Genomic DNA, 20,983 nt, shown 5'->3' on the forward strand with positions numbered 1-20,983 from the left:
AAAAAACATAAAAAATATGTGGTTTTCGGCAGTATTCCCCCCCCCCCCCACCTCAGCAACACTCAACTCCCATCCACCCCCCCCCCCCCCCCCAAAAAAAAAACCCACCACCCCCCCCACCTAAAAATGCTGTAGGGCGTTTTTACTACCTGCCGATAACACAATATAAGCCCCTTTACATTTTTTAAAAAATACACCACACAGTTTGTTTTTTCCAAAACTTTATAAAAATATTAAATGCCAACTCTGGCCAGGATTCATAAGCTGTACCATGAGAACGAGTGCCTTTGGACAGGGACTATGCCAACAGAACAGGAAACGGGCATATCCGAGTACAGTAGAGGTAAACAGTGCAATTTTGCCTTGGTTGAAGAACATCATCAAATTTCCAAACAGTCTTGAAGGAACACAAGAAGTGCAGTCTTCACAACGATCCGTAGTCCAGGACAGTAAGGTCACAAAACCGACGCTGCAGTACTAATGACCTCAATACAGTTCACTTTGAGCAAGAGCGTAGGATAAGGTCACCAGCAGATTTTTCAAACAAAACTAAAAAACCGGGTCCAAAAAACTAATTATAAAAGAAAAAAGCGTGGGTCGCCCAGCACAGAGGACTGTGTACTCTGCATGTCAGAGTACATTCCACTGGACGAGGTGCTAGATTGGGGGGAGGGGCTGGGCTGTGTGGCTCCCGACGGAAAAAAATACGGTTGCTGAGGGGGGTTTACCGGCGCATGCTCCATGGGGGGGTTGTTTGGGAAGGGGGGACGGGCCAAATTTGGGTGATACCAAGGGTCAGTTGGCACTATCTCACACGCCGACACCAGTGTTTGGCGCCTGCCGCGTGAGACAGCCTCGTTGACTAACCGTTGGAGGATGAATTTTTGTTCATCCGTCATCAGGCGCATTTCCGATGCAATAAAATTGCCAAATTGTTGTTCGGCATCCGGGGGCCTATGCAAAACCTCCTCAGCGCGTTGAAAAAACTGCTGGGAGCCAGAGGGGGTGCTATAGGGTGCAGAAGTGGTCCTCCTTGCCGTGCGCCTCGGTCTTCCTGGGCGCGCCTGTGGGGGTGCCACCGGCTCCGCTACCGGCTCCTCCACTTCTGCCCCTTGGCCTGTGGTAGGCTCCACCTCCAGCTCCAGGGTAGCATCCTGCAATATAAGAAAAACAAAAATTAGGTATATGTCAAAATTGGTGGGTGGCATATGAAACAAATGTGTGTGTACTTACCAGATCCAGACTCTCCTGGGCCTCCTCTTCGACAAGAACTGGAGACTCTGGATCTAGAGCGTCCCGTGACCTTACCCGCGCCTCTTGCTCTGTAATGAACTGAATTTGGTCATAGTACCAGAGCGTCGGTTTATAAACCTCATCAGTCCCGGCTCCGGATCGCTGTGAATCTTGCACCTTCTTGCGTTCCTTCACGAACACTGTTCGGAAATTTGAAATTTTTTTCTTCACCCAATTCACATCAACATCAGAGTTTTTGCCTCTACTGTACTCAATAAGCTGCTGATATGCCCGATTCCGCTTGATTCTGTTGGCATAGTCCGGGCTTCTGACATGCCACAGGCACTCGTTCTGATGGTACAGATCAATGAATCCTGACCAGAATTGGCGGTACTCCTCAGATGACATTGCTGGTTGAAAATAAAATAACACAATTAGCCGACAAAATACAACCGTCACATACAAAAAGCCTAAAAATACTATTTATATATATATATATATATATACATATATATATATCTATATATATATATATATATATATATATATATATCTATATCTATCTATCTCTATATATATCTATCTCTATATATATCTATCTACCCCAAAAATGCATCTCTTAGTGTGTCGCCAGCATCCCCCCCGGCAAGGGGGCGTGTCCTCATTATTTAAATGTGCTGGCCTCATTTTAATGGGCGTGCCTCATCTGAAAAGACTACCTCAAACCCCAGTATTTGACCGTGTACCAACAGATCACGCCCACCATAGGGAAATAAAAATTCAACCATCTTAAGCCCCACACAGTAATGCCCCCTGCACCATATTATGCCACACTCCGCAATGCCCTTGATACATTAAATCCCCACATTATGGCAGGCAAGAGTCCGCATTTTACACATTATGGCAGGCAAGAGTCCACATTTTATACATTACTGCAGGCAAGTGTCCCCCTTTTTACACATTATGGCAGGCACGTGTCCCCATTTTATACATCAGGGCAGAATGCCCATTTTATACATTACTGCAGGCAATTGTCCCCATTTTATACATCACGGCAGGCAAGAGTCCACTTTTTACCAGTGGCGTGCGGTGAGGTCAGTGGCTAGTGAGGCACTACAGCCATAATGTTCACCGAATCCTGCCGATAACCCCTACCGCTACCGAGCCAATGCCCACTACTGCCTATGAGCCGATGTGCGCCCACTATCAACTCACCCAGCCCTCCGCCACTAATTTGCATCTCCAGGCCTGCCTGCTCATCATACTAGTAATATATTGTACATTTTTATAGAAAAAATAATAATTACTGATTGGGAAGGGAGTGGGAGGAGGAAATGAATGCAATGTTGTTGTCCAGGGCTTCCATTAACTTAATGGAGAAGGGTCTGAATGTGTTAAAAAAGTAAAAAAAAAATGCGTGGGGTCCCCCCTCCTAAGTATAACCAGCCTCGGGCTCTTTGAGCCAGTCCTGGTTGTTTAAATACTGGGAAAAAATTGGACAGAGGTTCCCCGTATTTCGACAACCAGCACGGGGCTCTTAGTCCGGTCCTGGTTCCAAAAATATGGGGGACAAAAGATGTAGGGGTCCCCCGTATTTTTAAAACCAGCACCGGGCTCCACTAGCCAGGGACATAATGCCACAGCCGGGGGACACATTTATGGAGGTCCCTGCGGCCGTGGCATTACCCCCCCAACTAGTCACCCCTGGCCGGGGTTCCCTGGAGGAGTGGGGACCCCTTAAATCAAGGGGTCACCCCCCCTCCAGGCACCCAAGGACCAGGGGTGAAGCCCGAGGCTGTCCCCCCCCATCCGTGGGCGGTGGATGGGAGGCTGATAGTCATGTGTGTAAAGAAGAGAATATTGTCTTTTGTTGTGGAACTACTTGGCCCAGCAAGCCTCCCCCGCTTGCTGGTACTTGGAGAACCTCATGTACCAGCATGCAGGGAAATAACGGGGTCGCTGGTACCTGTAGTTCTACAACAACAAAAAATAAGATTTTACTTACCGATAAATCTATTTCTCGTAGTCCGTAGTGGATGCTGGGACTCCGTCAGGACCATGGGGAATAGCGGCTCCGCAGGAGACAGGGCACAAAATTTAAAAGTTTGACCACTAGGTGGTGTGTACTGGCTCCTCCCCCTATGACCCTCCTCCAAGCCTCAGTTAGGATACTGTGCCCGGACGAGCGTACACAATAAGGAAGGATTTTGAATCCCGGGTAAGACTCATACCAGCCACACCAATCACACCGTACAACTTGTGATCTGAACCCAGTTAACAGTATGACAAACGTAGGAGCCTCTGAACAGACGGCTCACAACAATAACAACCCGATTTTTTTGTAACAATAACTATGTACAAGTATTGCAGACAATCCGCACTTGGGATGGGCGCCCAGCATCCACTACGGACTACGAGAAATAGATTTATCGGTAAGTAAAATCTTATTTTCTCTGACGTCCTAGTGGATGCTGGGGACTCCGTCAGGACCATGGGGATTATACCAAAGCTCCCAAACGGGCGGGAGAGTGCGGATGACTCTGCAGCACCGAATGAGAGAACTCCAGGTCCTCCTTAGCCAGGGTATCAAATTTGTAGAATTTTACAAACGTGTTCTCCCCTGACCACGTAGCTGCTCGGCAGAGTTGTAATGCCGAGACCCCTCGGGCAGCCGCCCAAGATGAGCCCACCTTCCTTGTGGAATGGGCCTTGACAGATTTAGGCTGTGGCAGGCCTGCCACAGAATGTGCAAGTTGAATTGTGCTACAAATCCAACGAGCAATCGTCTGCTTAGAAGCAGGAGCACCCAGCTTGTTGGGTGCATACAGTATAAACAGCGAGTCAGATTTTCTGACTCCAGCCGTCCTTGAAATATATATTTTCAATGCTCTGACAACGTCCAGCAACTTGGAATCCTCCAAATCGCTAGTAGCCGCAGGCACCACAATAGGCTGGTTCAGGTGAAACGCTGAAACCACCTTAGGCAGAAAGTGAGGACGCGTCCGCAGTTCTGCCCTGTCCGAATGGAAAATCAGATATGGGCTTTTATACGATAAAGCCGCCAATACTGACACTCTCCTGGCTGAAGCCAGGGCCAGTAGCATGGTTACTTTCCATGTAAGATATTTCAAATCCACCGATTTGAGTGGCTCAAACCAATGGGATTTGAGAAAATCCAAAACTACATTAAGATCCCATGGTGCCACTGGGGGCACAACCAGGGGGCTGTATATGTAGTACTCCTTTTACAAAAGTCTGGACTTCAGGAACTGAAGCCAATTCTTTCTGGAAGAAAATCAACAGGGCCGAAATTTGAACCTTAATGGACCCTAATTTGAGGCCCATAGACAATCCTGTTTGCAGGAAATGTAGGAATCGACCCAGTTGAAATTCCTCCGTCGGGGCCTTCCTGGCCTCACACCACGCAACATATTTTCTCCAAATGCGGTGATAATGTTGTGCAGTCACCTCCTTCCTGGCTTTTACCAGGGTAGGGATGACCTCTTCCGGAATGCCTTTTTCCCTTAGGATTCGGCGTTCAACCGCCATGCCGTCAAACGCAGCCGCGGTAAGTCTTGGAATAGACACGGTCCCTGCTGAAGCAGGTCCCGTCTTAGAGGTAGAGGCCATGGATCTTCCGTGAGCATCTCCTGAAGTTCCGGGTACCAAGTTCTTCTTGGCCAATCCGGAGCCACGAGTATCGTTCTTACTCCCCTTTGCCGTATAATTCTCAGTACTTTTGGTATGAGAGGCAGAGGAGGAAACACATACACTGACTGGTACACCCATGGTGTTACCAGATCGTCAACAGCTATTGCCTGAGGGTCTCTTGACCTGGCGCAATACCTGTCCAGTTTTTTGTTGAGGCGGGACGCCATCATGTCCACCATTGGTCTTTCCCAATGGACCACAATCATGTGGAAGACTTCTGGATGAAGTCCCCACTCTCCCGGGTGCAGATCGTGCCTGCTGAGGAAGTCTGCTTCCCAGTTGTCCACTCCCGGGATGTTTACGTGGGCGACTGCCGTGATGTTGTCCGACTGAATCAACACCGGCTGACCCTGAAGCAGAGGTTTTGCCAGGCTTAGAGCATTGTAGATTGCTCTTAGCTCCAGTATATTTATGTGAAGAGACGTCTCCAGGCTTGACCACACGCCCTGGAAGTTTCTTCCCTGTGTGACCGCTCCCCAGCCTCTCAGGCTGGCATCCGTGGTCACTAGGACCCAGTTCTGTATGCCGAATCTGCGGCCCTCTAACAGATGAGCACTCTGCAACCACCATAGCAGAGACACTCTTGTCCTTGTGGACAATTTTATCCGCTGATGCATCTGCAGATGCGATCCGGACCATTTGTCCAGCAGATCCCACTGAAAAGTTCGTGCATGGAATCTGCCGAATGGAATCGCTTCGTAAGAAGCTACCATTTTTCCCAGGACTCTTGTGCATTGATGCACAGATACTTTTCCTGGTTTTAGGAGGTTCCTGACTAGATCGGATAACTCCTTGGCCTTCTCCTCCGGAAGAAATACCTTTTTCTGAACAGTGTCCAGAATCATCCCTAGGAACAACAGACGTGTCGTTGGGATTTTGGAAAATTCAGAATCCACCCGTGTTGTTGGAGCACTACTTGGGTTAGTGCTACTCCGACCTCCAGCTGTTCTCTGGATCTTGCCCTTATCAGGAGATCGTCCAAGTAAGGGATAATTAAGACGCCTTCTCTTCGAAGAAGGATCATCATTTCGGCCATTACCTTGGTAAAGACCCGGGGTGCCGTGGACAATCCAAACGGCAGCGTCTGAAACTGATAATGACAGTTTTGGACCACGAACCTGAGGTACCCTTGGTGTGAAGGACAAATTGGAACATGAAGGTAAGCATCCTTGATGTCCAAGGACACCATAAAATCCCCTTCTTCCAGATTCGCTATCACTGCTCTGAGTGACTCCATCTTGAACTTGAATTTTTGTATGTACAGGTTCAGAGATTTTAGATTTAGAATCGGTCTTACCGAGCCGTCCGGCTTCGGTACCACAATTAGCGTGGAGTAATACCCCTGTCCCTGTTGTAGGAGGGGTACCTTGACTATCACCTGCTGAGAATACAGCTTGTGAATGGCCTCCAATACCGTCGCCCTGTCGGAGGGAGACGTTGGCAAAGCAGACTTTAGGAAACGGCGAGGAGGGGACTTCTCGAATTCCAACCTGTAACCCTGAGATACTACCTGCAGGATCCAGGGGTCCACCTGCGAGTGAGCCCACTGTGCGCTGAAATGTTTGAGGCGACCCCCCACCGCCCCTGAGTCTGCTTGTAAGGTCCCAGCGTCATGCTGACGCCTTTGTAGAAGCCGGGGAGGGCTTCTGCTCCTGGGAAGGAGCTGCTTGTTGCAGTCTCTTACCCTTTCCTTTGCCTCGGGGCAAATAGGAATGTCCTTTTGCTCGTTTGTTCTTATAGGAACGAAAGGACTGCGGCTGAAAAGCCTGCGGCTTTTTCTGCTGGGAGGTGACCTGGGGTAAAAGGTGGATTTTCCGGCCGTTGCCGTGGCCACCAGATCCGATAGACCGACCCCAAATAATTCCTCCCCCTTATACGGCAATACTTCCATATGTCGTTTGGAATCCGCATCACCTGACCACTGGCGCGTCCATAAACTTCTTCTGGCAGATATGGACATCGCACTTACTCTTGATGCCAGAGTGCAAATATCTCTCTGTGCATCTCGCATATAAAGAAATGCATCCTTTAACTGCTCTATAGTCAGTAAAATACTGTCCCTATCCAGGGTATCAATATTTTCAGACAGTGACTCCGACCAAGCCACGCCAGCACTGCACATCCAGGCTGAGGCGATTGCTGGTCTCAGTATAACACCCGTATGTGTGTATATACTTTTTAATGTATTCTCCAGCCTCCTATCAGCTGGATCCTTGAGGGCGGCCGTATCAGGAGACAGTAACGCCACTTGCTTTGATAAGCGTGTGAGCGCCTTATCCACCCTAGGAGGTGTTTCCCAGCGCGCCCTAACCTCTGGCGGGAAAGGGTATAATGCCAATAACTTCTTTGAAATTAGCAGTTTTCTATCTGGGGTAACCCACGCTTCATCACACACTTCATTCAGTTCCTCTGATTCAGGAAAAACTATCGGTAGTTTTTTCACACCCCACATAATACCCCTTTTTGTGGTACTTGCAGTATCAGAGATATGCAAAGCCTCCTTCATTGCCGTGATCATATAACGTGTGGCCCTACTGGAATATACGTTTGTTTCTTCACCGTCGACACTGGATTCAGTGTCAGTGTCTGGGTCTGTGTTGACCGACTGAGGTAAAGGGCGTTTTACAGCCCCTGACGGTGTCTGAGACGCCTGGACAGGTACTAACTGGTTTGCCGGCTGTCTCATGTCGTCAACCGACTTTTGTAGCGAGTTGACACTATCCCGTAATTCCATAAACAAAGCCATCCATTCTGGTGTCGACTCCCTAGGGGGTGACATCACCATTACAGGCAATTGCTCCGCCTCCACGCCAACATCGTCCTCATACATCGTCCTCATACATGTCGACACACACGTACCGACACACAGCAGACACACAGGGAATGCTCTGATAGAAGACAGGACCCCACTAGCCCTTTGGGGAGACAGAGGGAGAGTTTGCCAGCACACACCCAAGCGCTATAAATATATATAGGGACAACCTTAATAAGTGTGTTCCCTTTATAGCAGCTCAAATATTATAAATATCGCCAATAAGTGCCCCCCCTCTCTGTTTTTACCCTGTTTCTGTAGTGCAGTGCAGGGGAGAGTCCTGGGAGCCTTCCTCGCAGCGGAGCTGGGCAGGAAAATGGCGCTGTGTGCTGAGGAGAATAGGCCCCGCCCCCCTGGCAGGGGTTAAATACATCCATATAGCCCCAGGGGCTATATGTGATATATTTTAGCCAGAATAGGTATATTACATTGCTGCCCAGGGCGCCCCCCCCAGCGCCCTGCACCCTCAGTGACCACTGGTGTGAAGTGTGCGGAGAGCAATGGCGCACAGCTGCAGTGCTGTGCGCTACCTCATGAAGACTGAGACGTCTTCTGCCGCCGGTTTCTGGACCTCTTCTCTATTCGGCATCTGCAAGGGGGTCGGCGGCGCGGCTCCGGTGACCCATCCAGGCTGTACCTGTGATCGTCCCTCTGGAGCTAGTGTCCAGTAGCCTAAGAAGCAAATCCATCCTGCACGCAGGTGAGTTCACTTCTTCTCCCCTAAGTCCCTCGTTGCAGTGAGCCTGTTGCCAGCAGGACTCACTGAAAATAAAAAACCTAACAAACTTTTTCTAAGCAGCTCTTTAGGAGAGCCACCTAGATTGCACCCTGCTCGGACGGGCACAAAAACCTAACTGAGGCTTGGAGGAGGGTCATAGGGGGAGGAGCCAGTACACACCACCTAGTGGTCAAACTTTTAAATTTTGTGCCCTGTCTCCTGCGGAGCCGCTATTCCCCATGGTCCTGACGGAGTCCCAGCATCCACTAGGACGTCAGAGAAAATACCCAAATAAAAACACAACTCGCACACCGTGACAGTAAAAATTTATTAAAACACACTTGCACACTCACACATACTTACCTACATCCCATGCTGGTCACGTCCACTTGTCCAGTAGAATCCAATAGGGGTACCTGTAAAAATGAGAGAGAGATTACTTACCTACATCCCACGCCGATCACGTCCACTTGTCCAGTAGAATCCAATAGGGTAGGGGTACCTGTAAAAATGAAAATTAAACTTAACACATCCACAGGAGAGAGAGAGAGAGAGAGAGAGAGAGACTAACCTGCTGCTGCTGGGGAGAGCCGCATACACTGCAGGCCCATGCCGCTGCTCCTGTCAGTGGGAGGACAGAGCCGGCGGAGGAGGGGGGAGAGCCGCATGTGGGAGAGCCCCCCAGTGCCAGATACATTGCCCCACAGTGCCAGATACAAATTGCCCCACAGTGCCAGATACGGTGCCCCCCCTAATGTCAGATACATTGCCCCCCAGTGCCATATACGGTGCCCCCCAGTGCCATATACAGTGCCCCACAGTGCCAGATAAATTGCCCCACAGTGCCAGATACGGTGCCCCCCCTAGTGTCAGATACATTGCCCCCCAGTGCCAGATACGGTGCCCCCCCTAGTGTCAGATACATTGCCCCCCATTGCCATATACGGTGCCCCCCAGTGCCATATACAGTGCCCCACAGTGCCAGATAAATTGCCCCACAGTGCCAGATACGGTGCCCCCCCTAGTGTCAGATACATTGCCCCCCAGTGCCATATACGGTGCCCCCCAGTGCCATATACAGTGCCAGATAAATTGCCCCACAGTGCCAGATACGGTGCCCCCCCTAGTGTCAGATACATTGCCCCCCAGTGCCATATACAGTGCCCCCCAGTGCCATATACAGTGCCCCACAGTGCCAGATAAATTGCCCCACAGTGCCAGATACGGTGCCCCCCAGTGCCATATACGGTGCCCCCCAGTGCCATATACAGTGCCCCACAGTGCCAGATAAATTGCCCCACAGTGCCAGATACGGTGCCCCCCCTAGTGTCAGATACATTGCCCCCCAGTGCCATATACGGTGCCCCCCAGTGCCATATACGGTGCCCCCCAGTGCCATATACAGTGCCCCACAGTGCCAGATAAATTGCCCCACAGTGCCAGATACGGTGCCCCCCCTAGTGCCAGATACATTGCCCCACAGTGCCATATACGGTGCCCCACAGTGCCACATATGGTGCCCCACAGTGCCAGATATGCCCCCCCCCCCAGTGCCAGGTTACATTGCCCCACAGTGCCAGATATGCCCCCCCAGTGCCAGTATACATTGCCCCACAGTGTCAGATATGACCCCCCCCCCCCAGTGCCAGGTTACATTGCCCCACAGTGCCAGATATGCCCCACCAGTGCCAGTAAACATTGCCCCACAGTGCCAGATATGGCCCCCCAGTGCCAGTATACATTGCCCCACAGTGCAAGATATGCCCCCCAGTGCCAGTATACATTGCCCCACAGTGCCAGATATGCCCCCCCAGTGCCAGTATACATTGCCCCACAGTGCCAGATATGGCCCCCCAGTGCCAGTATACATTGCCCCACAGTGCCAGATATGCCCCCCCAGTCCCAGGTTACATTGCCCCACAGTGCCAGATATGCCCCCCCAGTGCCAGTATACATTGCCCCACGGTGCCAGATATGCCCCCCCAGTGCCTGTATACATTGCCCCAGAGGTGCCAGATATGTCCCCCTACGGTGCCAGATATTTCCCCCCACGGTGCCAGATATTTCCCTCCACGGTTCCAGATATGTCCCCCTACGGTGCCCCCCAGTGCAGATACGGTGCCCCCCAGTGCTGCCCCCCAACCCCGCTGCTGATATACTTACGTTTCCTTCGATTGTCTTCTCCTCCACGTGCTGCCGCTGCTGCTGCTGCTTCTTCCTCCGCGCGTTGAAAATGGACCCGGCGGGGAGTGGCTGGATGACGCTGATCGGCATCGCAAGCTCATATCGCAAGGTACTAGAAACACTTGCGATATGAACTAGATAGGACACCGATCTAGCAAGGATTGACTTGCCAGCACGGTCTATCTTTTCTTGCGATGCCGACCTGGCGGGGACGCGCATCGGGATAGGATCGGGATCGCAAGGTGACTTTCACCTTGCGATCTGCACTATCTTTTCTTCCGATTCTGACTATATAGTCAGAATCGTAAGAAAAAATCGTACCGTGTGTACACACCTTAAGCCTCAAAAGAAAGAATTTATGTGGTGTATAATGTTGGCATAGCAACTATCCACAAGATGGCAGCAGCTAACAAGACAAAGCAACCAAGGCACTACATGAGATTAACCCTTATTATACCAAGGGGGTTCTTCTGAGGACCCCAGAATATTATTTTTTGTGATCCTGCCGTATCTGTAACAACTATTTTACTCCTGACTTTTCTATGTGTCTCGCATCGGATTAAGATAAATCCTGTGTAATTAGACTTATAAAATGTTCTTTCCAAAAAAACGGAAATAATAAAAAACACTATACTACGTTACAAATGCAGAACGTTTTATATGTGAGAAACACAGGAAAACAACCACCACTGTGACATGTGCTAAGGACTGTAGCGATGGCAACACATGAATAGTGATGTATTGTTAACGTAGTAAAATGATAGAACCTTTTTACAAGAATATACAGTATCCGGATGTAAAAATATACACACTAATGAAGAAGAATATATGGCTTCTATTGGCTAACTACTCTTAAAATAAACAAAATATTTTATGCTAACTGTCGTACCCTTACTAGAACGTATCCTTTCAGAAACCCAAAAAGCATAATTTTTTGTAATTTACTGCATCAAACAGTTGAGAATTTAGATAAAAAACTGTGGGGTCCTCTGAAGACCAGAGCTTGCTAAAGTACGTTGACGAGGTAGGCTTGGTATATTAAGGGTTAAACAACACATTTTAGTGTTCCCTGCAGGATTCCGGGACGGCTGGTGCACGCATAATGGGGGCGTGGCCGGCCGGGGACGTGGCCCCGCTGGAGTCGCAATCGGGGGTGGGCCTGCCCCTCCACGTCACTTATGCAAGAGTAGTCAGCATCAGTGATTGGGATTCCCCCAAATACTCCCTTTCCTGTGAATAGATGCTGTGCATGTGCGCATGGCATCTATTCAAGCGGTGGTGGCATGGCAGGCTGCTTTAGCAGGGCGCTGCAGAAGGGGCAAGATGCACTTTGCCCATTAAAAATCAGGCAGGGCGTGACGTCCTGCTTAAACAGCCTAGCGTAAACACTACATTAGTTCTGCTCCCTCCAATATCATGTGCGCAGTGCTGCCAGTAACAATGTGTTATATATGTCAGTATGTCCAACTCAAGAAATACTGATGTACAAAACTAGTAAAAACTATTATGTAATACACTGCAAGTTGCTATAGCCAGAACGGAAACGAACATCTTCATTGGCCTGGAAGAGGGGGCAGTTGCATATGCATTGGGGGATATTTATTTTACACCATTATAAAAGCAGTGAAAATAATCCTATGGATGTCGTACTGCCACATGTCAATACATGTTCAATCTCTAGAGGGCCACATAGCACGGTGATGGCAGGGCCACAGGGCGCACATACCATTTAGGGAGCACCAAGGAAGGCTTTCCGCCCCAGCAGCTGAATTTCTAGAAGTCTTAATTTTATTGTCTCCTCTCTCTGCAGATAATGCAGTAAACTGCCTGGAGCTGAGCATATATAGCTAGAGGGGCCATGGGTCAGTGTTGGGAGTACTCCTCTTATCACGGACATTATGGCTTCTAAGGGCTTCTTGTCCAGTATCCATTTAGCAGGTCGACCCTACTTAGGTCCACAGTCACTAGGTCGACCACTATTGGTTGACATTGACATGGACAACCAGGACAGGTCGACATATGAAAAGGTCAACATGGCTTTTTAAAAAAATAGATTTTTTTACTTTTTCATACTTCACCATCCACGTGGACTACGATTGGGAATAGTAACCTGTGCCGAGCGCAGCGGTAGTGGAGTGAGGCACCTTGCCCTTCGCTCGCCAGGGGACGCGGTACACTAATTGGGGTTCCTGGTCATGTTACGGAAAAAATTACCCTAAAAACAGTTAAAAAATCCATGTAGACCATTTCATGTGTTGACTATTTGTCCATGTCAATGTCGACCAATATTGAACAACCTAATGACTGTCGGCCTTAACATGGTCGACCATTTATACCAGAACCTTCTTGTCCAAGGCCTCCCAAAAGTAAAAGGGACCTCCTGTGCTTATTTTCCTTCACTGGAACCTCACACTGATCTTTCTCTGCTTGAGCTTCTGAAAGTAATAACGAGGCACTCCCACATTAACGGATCTTGATACGTGCACACAGGATTTTTGCCTGGGGCGCCGCCTTCCGGAGGGCACAGCCGCCGTGGCAAGATCCGCTACTGGTGGTGCCCCCCTGGTGCTGTGATCGCACACCGGACGTCATTGTGGGACCGGCACATAGACGCTAGGGGTCATAATTGACCTCTAGTGTCTATGCTGTGCTATGGGAGAGACGTCATGATGTCTCTCCCATAGATCTGAGGAACAGCGCCGGCGGCCGGAGACGGAGGACAGCAGCAGTCGGGAAACAGGAGCGGAGATGGTATTTTTTTTTTTTGGGGGGGGGGGGGGGTGATCGGCGCTACTGGGTGCACAGTACAGGGGGCACAACTGCTGAGGGCACAGCTACAGGGGGCATAACTGACCACGCCCCCTTGAAGCCACGCCCCTATTTTTCCCGCCCTGGGCACCACAAGGCCTAGATCCAGCCCTGCACTCCCACCAACGTAATGTACTGTAGTTCTCTTTGCATCACAGATGATTCATTCATCAGAAATCCATTCTGTAATTTGCACTTGTATTCCTTTGTACGGCTCAGTTTTAGTGGTAGCAGACGCTGGTAACTTCATATAGATGACAAATTATTCTGTTGTGATGTGATCTGCCCACATCCCCACCCTGAGGTTTAGAGTAGAGTAACCGCACAGGTAATCCAGAGTCATATGGCGGAATTCTGTTCATTATCGCGCCTGATCTCGTGCCAGTATTGTCAGGGTCATGTGCACAGCTCAGAGTGTTACTAATCTACTGTGCATTGCATCACTGAGGCTGGTAGCAGCAGGAGTTGCAGAACCAGCTAAAATGTAGACCCTTTTTATTCATTTATAACATGGCAGCCAATAGCGGATTAGAGCTGCAGCTGGTGGGCGTGTCAATAAACAGCCAATCGGCTGCAGCATCAGCCTGATCTCACAGAAGCGGCTGTTACAGAAGTTGCAGCTGCTGCTGCTTAGCATCCAGCATTAATCTAAATGATGCACAGTTGTGATTGTGATGCCCTAATAACCTATCGTTATATATTTATACAACTACGACTGACACTGTTATGATTAGGGTAAAGTGTTAGTAACTCCATCTTCACTAGGGTGCAGCAACTTGACGTGTAGCATTCCAGTTCCACTCTTGACAAATTAAAACAACAGAACGTCTTATTTATAAGCTGTTGGGATAAAATGGAGAAATTTGCAGAAGCGTTTTGTACAGTTCTATCCAATGTACCTCCACTGAAATCACTGGCAATTAAGACATACAGTAATGTATGGATTCCAGTAAGTATCAGGGTCTGCATTGCTTTAACAATTTTAGGCTGTAAATAATTTACAGACCTTTCTGCGCAGCAGCTGTGGGTGGTGGCGGGACAGAGACTAACCTCATTGGTGTTAGGGATCTGTCTTATAGTACATGAGCCAAATGATGGACGCACGTCAGAATGTTCCATGTAAGTTTTCGCTGATAAAGTCGAAGTCGGAATCTATGCTCTGAATACCAAAAAGCCTTTATACAAATGGAAATATAATATAAATATGACCATCAGCTGTTACTCTGCGCTGTTAAACATCTTAGTGATATTTGGTGGACCCCTTTCTTTGAAAGTAAAGCATTCATAACCTAGAACCAGAAATAACGACACTGAGACTTGAATTTTGGCAGAAAATTGCCAGCTATTTATTTGTCCCTATCCATTAGGAAACCTGTAATAAAGAAATTAATTTAATATGCCGCTCCAGCTGGCATATGGTGGCGGCCCAAAAGAACGGCTCAATTAATCTGAATTAACTTTAAATAACTAACCCTATAAATTTACTAAAACTTACTATAAACCGGTAATAGGTGACAACTCAACCCCCACAGTGACTACCCACCGCTCCTGGGTGCCCTGCCGCTGCCTTCCCGGACGGGTGGTCAAGCGGCCATAAGTCGATGGAGGTGAGTGCACCTAAACCACAACAAACTGTAAAAAACACTACAGTTTTCCCTACAATACAAAACTGCCGTTCTTTTCCGCCAATAAATAGCCAACGAAAACAGCCAACAACTTAAAGCCAAAGCCCACGTGCCACAAATTCTTAATACCAGGGCGGGAGGGTGGGAAAGCAAATCACCAAGAGACTTAAGATGGCCTCTCCTTCCCTATATATAGCAAACCCTCCCCCTAAAGAAGGCTGTACTTTCCTCACAGCTAGGTCCACCCCTCCCCAGATGTTTAACTCTTTCCTCTCCTATGCAGTCAATACTCTCTCCAACTATGGTTAGTCAGCGTCACTCTCTCATTGATGGGGCCCAGGTGAAGAACGTGCACACAGAGGAGTAATAGTACATTGGGGGAGTGCTTGCGTTATATGGAGGCAAGCCTACCCCCAACTACCCTCTCCTAACAGAACCCTTCACTGAAACAGGCACCTGCACTGCCTCCCAAAACTCTCAGCATTTGGGACAAAAGTCCTGTTTGTTGGGACAGAGGAACCGGCCCCTTAAATGGGGACTGTCTGGCGTAAATAGGGATAGCTGGCAGGTGTATGTATATTACACATTGGGATTCCTTAATTAACAGTGTATTTGGGTGCAACCAATCAGTAATTAGCTATCTCCTTAGCGCAGCTATGACAAGGAAGCAAGTGCGTTATTGGTGGCTGATTTTTACTGCAAAGTCTGCACCTACTGTAAATCTTAGGTTTGTACAGTAGCTCTGACATAGCAGTTATAATGGCTTCCAGAAGAATCTCCTTATGCAATGCGGTATTTATAGATTATAATAAGATTTTACTCACCGGTAAATCTCTTTCTCGTAGTCCGTAATGGATGCTGGGGACTCCGTAAGGACCATGGGGAATAGACGGGCTCCGCAGGAGATTGTGCACTCTAATAAAGAATTATTACTACTGGTGTGCACTGGCTCCTCCCTCTATGCCCCTCCTCCAGACCTCAGTTAAGGAAACTGTGCCAGGAAAAGCTGACATTACAAGGAAAGGATTTTGGGAATCCAGGGTAAGACTCATACCAGCCACACCAATCACACCGTATAACTTGTGATAACATACCCAGTTAACAGTATGAACAACAACAGCGCATCTACCAACGGATGCCAACATAACATAACCCTTTATTAAGCATTAACTATATACACGTATTGCAGAAAGTCCGCACTTGGGACGGGCGCCCAGCATCCACTACGGACTACGAGAAATAGATTTACCGGTGAGTAAAATCTTATTTTCTCTAACGTCCTAGTGGATGCTGGGGACTCCGTAAGGACCATGGGGATTATACCAAAGCTCCCAAACGGGCGGGAGAGTGCGGATGACTCTGCAGCACCGAATGGGCAAACACAAGGTCCTCCTCAGCCAGGGTATCAAACTTGTAGAATTTTGCAAAGGTGTTTGAACCCGACCAAGTAGCTGCTCGGCAAAGCTGTAATGCCGAGACCCCTCGGGCAGCCGCCCAAGAAGAGCCCACTTTCCTTGTGGAATGGGCTTTTACTGATTTTGGATGCGGCAATCCAGCCGCAGAATGAGCCTGCTGAATCGTGTTACAGATCCAGCGAGCAATAGTTTGCTTTGAAGCAGGAGCACCCAGCTTGTTGGATGCATACAGGATAAACAGCGAGTCAGTTTTCCTGACTCCAGCCGTTCTGGCTACATAAATCTTCAAAGCCCTGATTACATCAAGCAACTTGGAATCCTCCAAGTCACGAGTAGCCACAGGCACCACAGTAGGTTGGTTCAAATGAAAAGAGGACACCACCTTCGGCAGAAATTGCGGACGAGTCCGTAATTCTGCCCTGTCCATATGGAAAACCAGATATGGGCTTTTACATGACAAAGCCGCCAATTCTGACACACGCCTAGCCGAAGCTAAGGCAAATAGCATGGCCACTTTCCACGTGAGATACTTTAACTCCACGGTTTTAAGTGGCTCAAACCAGTGTGACTTCAGGAAACTCAACACCACGTTAAGATCCCAAGGTGCCACTGGAGGCACAAAAGGGGGCTGAATATGCAGCACTCCCTTAACAAATGTCTGAACTTCAGGCAGTGAAGCCAGTTCTTTTTGGAAGAAAATCGACAGAGCCGAAATCTGGACCTTAATGGAACCCAATTTTAGGCCCATAGTCACCCCTGACTGTAGGAAGTGCAGGAACCGGCCCAGCTGGAATTCCTCTGTAGGGGCCTTTCTGGCCTCACACCAAGCAACATATTTTCGCCATATACGGTGATAATGTTTTGCTGTTACGTCCTTCCTAGCCTTTATTAGCGTAGGAATAACTTCAGCCGGAATGCCTTTTTCTGCTAGTATCCGGCGTTTAACCGCCATGCCGTCAAATGCAGCCGTGGTAAGTCTTGGAACAGACAGGGCCCCTGTTGCAACAGGTCCTGTCTGAGAGGCAGAGGCCATGGATCCTCTGTGAGCATCTCTTGCAGATCCGGGTACCAAGTCCTTCTTGGCCAATCCGGAAAAATTAGTATTGTTCTCACTCCTCCTTTTCTTACGATTCTCAGCACCTTGGGTATGAGAGGAAGAAGAGGAAACACATATACCGACTGGAACACCCACGGTGTTACTAGTGCGTCCACAGCTATCGCCTGAGGGTCTCTTGACCTGGCGCAATACCGTTTTAGCTTTTTGTTGAGGCGGGATGCCATCATGTCCACCTGTGGCAGTTCCCAACTATTTGCAATCTGTGAGAAGACTTCTTGATGAAGTCCCCACTCTCCCGGGTGGAGGTTGTGCCTGCTGAGGAAGTCTGCTTCCCAGTTGTCCACTCCCGGAATGAACACTGCTGACAGTGCTTGCACGTGATTCTCCGCCCAACGAAGAATCCTGGTGGCTTCCGCCATCGCCACCATGCTTCTTGTGCCGCCCTGGCGGTTTACATGAGCTACTGCGGTGATGTTGTCTGACTGAATCAGCACCGGTTGGTTGCGAAGCAGGGGCTCCGCTTGACTCAGGGCGTTGTATATGGCCCTTAGTTCCAGGATATTTATGTGCAGACAAGCCTCCTGACTTGACCACAGCCCTTGAAAGTTTCTTCCCTGAGTGACTGCCCCCCATCCTCGGAGGCTTGCATCCGTGGTCACCAGGACCCAGTCCTGTATGCCAAACCTGCGGCCCTCGAGAAGGTGAGCACTCTGCAGCCACCACAGAAGAGACACCCTGGCCCTGGCAGACAGGGTGATCAGCCGATGCATCTGAAGATGCGATCCGGACCACTTGTCCAACAGATCCCACTGAAAGATCCTCGCATGGAACCTGCCGAAGGGAATGTCCTCGTATGATGCCACCATCTTTCCCAGGACTCGCGTGCAGTGATGCACCGACACCTGTTTTGGTTTTAAGAGGTCTCTGACCAGAGTCACGAGTTCCCGAGCCTTCTGCGCCGGGAGAAACACCTTCTTATGGTCCGTGTCCAGAATCATGCCCAGGAAGGGCAGACGCGTCGTAGGAATCAGCTGCGACTTTGGAATATTCAGAATCCAGCCGTGCTGTTGCAACACTTTCTGAGAGTGTGCTACGCTGATCAGCAACTGCTCTCTGGACCTCGCCTTTATGAGGAGATCGTCCAAGTATGGGATAACTGTGATCCCTTGCTTTCGAACGAGCACCATCATTTCCACCATTACCTTGGTAAATATCCTCGGTGCCGTGGACAGACCAAACGGCAACGTCTGGAATTGGTAGTGACAGTCCTGTACCACAAATCTGAGTTACTCCTGATGAGGTGGATAAATGGGGACATGCAGGTAAGCATCCTTGATGTCCAGAGACACCATAAAGTCCCCCTCTTCCAGGCTTGCAATGACCGCTCTGAGCGATTCCATTTTGAACTTGAACCTTTTCAGGTAAATGTTCAGGGACTTTAAATTCAATATGGGTCTGACCGAACCGTCCGGTTTCGGTACCACAAACATTGTGGAATAGTAAGCCTTTCCCTGTTGAGGGAGAGGGACCTTTACCACCACCTGTTGGAGATATAATTTGTGAATTGCCGCTAACACTACTTCCCTTTCTATGGGGGAAGCTGGCAGGGCTGATTTTAGGTAACGGTGAGGGGGCATCACTTCGAATTCCAGTTTGTATCCCTGAGACACAATCTGTATAGCCCAGGGATTCACCTGTGAGCGAACCCACTGGTGGCTGAAATGTCGGAGACGCGCCACCACCGCTCCAGGCTCCACCTGTGGAGCCCCAGCGTCATGCGGTGGATTTAGTGGAGGCCGGGGAAGACTTTTGTTCCTGGGAACTAGCTGTATGGTGCAGCTTCTTTCCTCTACCTCTGCCTCTGGAAAGAAAGGAAGCACCTCTGACTTTCTTGGCTTTTTATGATCGAAAGGACTGCATTTGGTAATACGGTGCTTTCTTAGGCTGTGAGGGAATATATGGCAAAAAATTTGACTTCCCAGCCGTAGCCGTGGAAACTAGGTCCGAGAGACCGTCCCCAAACAATTCCTCACCCTTATAAGGTAAAACCTCCATGTGCTTTTTTGAGCCGGCATCACCTGTCCATTGCCGAGTCCACAGGACCCTTCTGGCAGAAATCGACATTGCATTTATTCTAGAGCCCAGTAGGCAAATGTCCCTCTGGGCATCCCTCATATATAGGACAGCGTCTTTTATATGCCCCAGGGTCAGTAAAATAGTATCCTTGTCCAAGGTATCCAGTTCCTCAGACAGAGTATCTGTCCATGCTGCTACAGCACTACACATCCAGGCTGACGCAATTGCCGGCCTCAGTAGAGTACCGGAATGTGTATAAACATACTTCAGGATACCTTCCTGCTTCCTATCCGCAGGATCCTTTAGGGAGGCCGTATCCTATGACGGCAGGGCCACCTTCTTAGATAAGCGTGTCAAAGCTTTGTCTATCCTAGGGGAGGATTCCCAGCGCACCCTGTCCGTTGGCGGGAAAGGGTACGCCATAAGTAACCTTTTGGAAATCAGCACTTTCCTATCAGGAGAATCCCATGCTTTTTCACACAACTCATTTAACTCATGTGAAGGTGGAAAGGTCACCTCTTGCCTTTTCTCCCCATACATATAAACCCTCTTGTCAGGGACCGGGGTTTCCTCTGTGATGTGTAACACCTCTTTCATTGCTATAATCATGTAGCGGATGGCTTTAGCCATTTTAGGCTGCAACTTTGCATCATCGCCATCGACACTGGAGTCAGAATCCGTGTCGATATCTGTGTCAACAATTTGGGATAGTGGGCGCTTCTGAGACCCTGACGGCCTCTGCGCTGTAGGATCAGGCATGGGTTGAGACCCTGACTGTCCCAAAGCTTCAGCTTTATCCAACCATTTATGCAAGGAATTAACATTATCATTTAAAACCTTCTGCATATCCATCCAATCAGGCGTCGGCACCGTCGGCGGAGACACTACATTCATCTGCACCTTCTCTGCTTCCACATAGCCTTCCTCGTCAAACATGTCGACACAAGCGTACCGACACACCACACACACAGGGGATGCTCTATTTGAGGACAGAACCCCCACAAGGCCTTTTGGAGAGACAGAGAGAGTATGCCAGCACACACCCCAGCGCTATATAACACAGTAACTTAGTGTTTACCCAGTAGCTGCTGTATCTTTTTACCCTCTTTCTACCGTGAGTCTGCAGGGGAGAGCCTGGGGAGCTTCCTCTCAGCGGAGCTGTGGAGAGAAAATGGCGCTGATGAGTGCTGAGGAAGAAGCCCCACCCCCTCAGCTGCGGGCTTCTGTCCCGCGTTTTGTGTAAAATTAATGGCGGGGGCTCATGCATATATACAGTGCCCAGCTGTATATAAGCTGCTTTTACCAAGAGGTACCTTAATTGCTGCCCAGGGCACCCCCCCCTGC

The 20,983-nt window shown here is 49.2% G+C and overlaps 1 protein-coding gene across 1 annotated transcript; it reads right to left on the reverse strand.

Moving 5' to 3' along the window:
• Window positions 1-242: 242 nt before the first annotated feature.
• Window positions 243-1,641, reverse strand: LOC134969968 (uncharacterized). The gene is made up of 2 exons (XM_063946107.1): window positions 1,234-1,641; window positions 243-1,154 (listed from the first exon to the last, which is right to left on the reverse strand). The coding sequence occupies exons 1-2, from the start codon at window positions 1,639-1,641 to the stop codon at window positions 576-578; spliced, it is 987 nt and encodes a 328-aa protein (XP_063802177.1). The 3' UTR covers window positions 243-575.
• Between the last annotated feature and the right edge of the window lie 19,342 nt (window positions 1,642-20,983).

This window comes from Pseudophryne corroboree, chromosome 11 (genome assembly GCF_028390025.1).
Source record: "Pseudophryne corroboree isolate aPseCor3 chromosome 11, aPseCor3.hap2, whole genome shotgun sequence".
NCBI classification, from domain to species: Eukaryota; Metazoa; Chordata; class Amphibia; order Anura; family Myobatrachidae; genus Pseudophryne; species Pseudophryne corroboree.

Bases quoted from the DNA above. Each gene is read 5' to 3' on its own strand.
- LOC134969968 (XM_063946107.1), bottom strand. From the start codon at position 1,641: ATGTCATCTGAGGAGTACCGCCAATTCTGGTCAGGATTCATTGATCTG. The intron at 1,155-1,233 runs GTAAGTACACAC...CTTATATTGCAG, and splicing joins CCCAGGAGAGTCTGGATCTG to GATGCTACCCTGGAGCTGGA.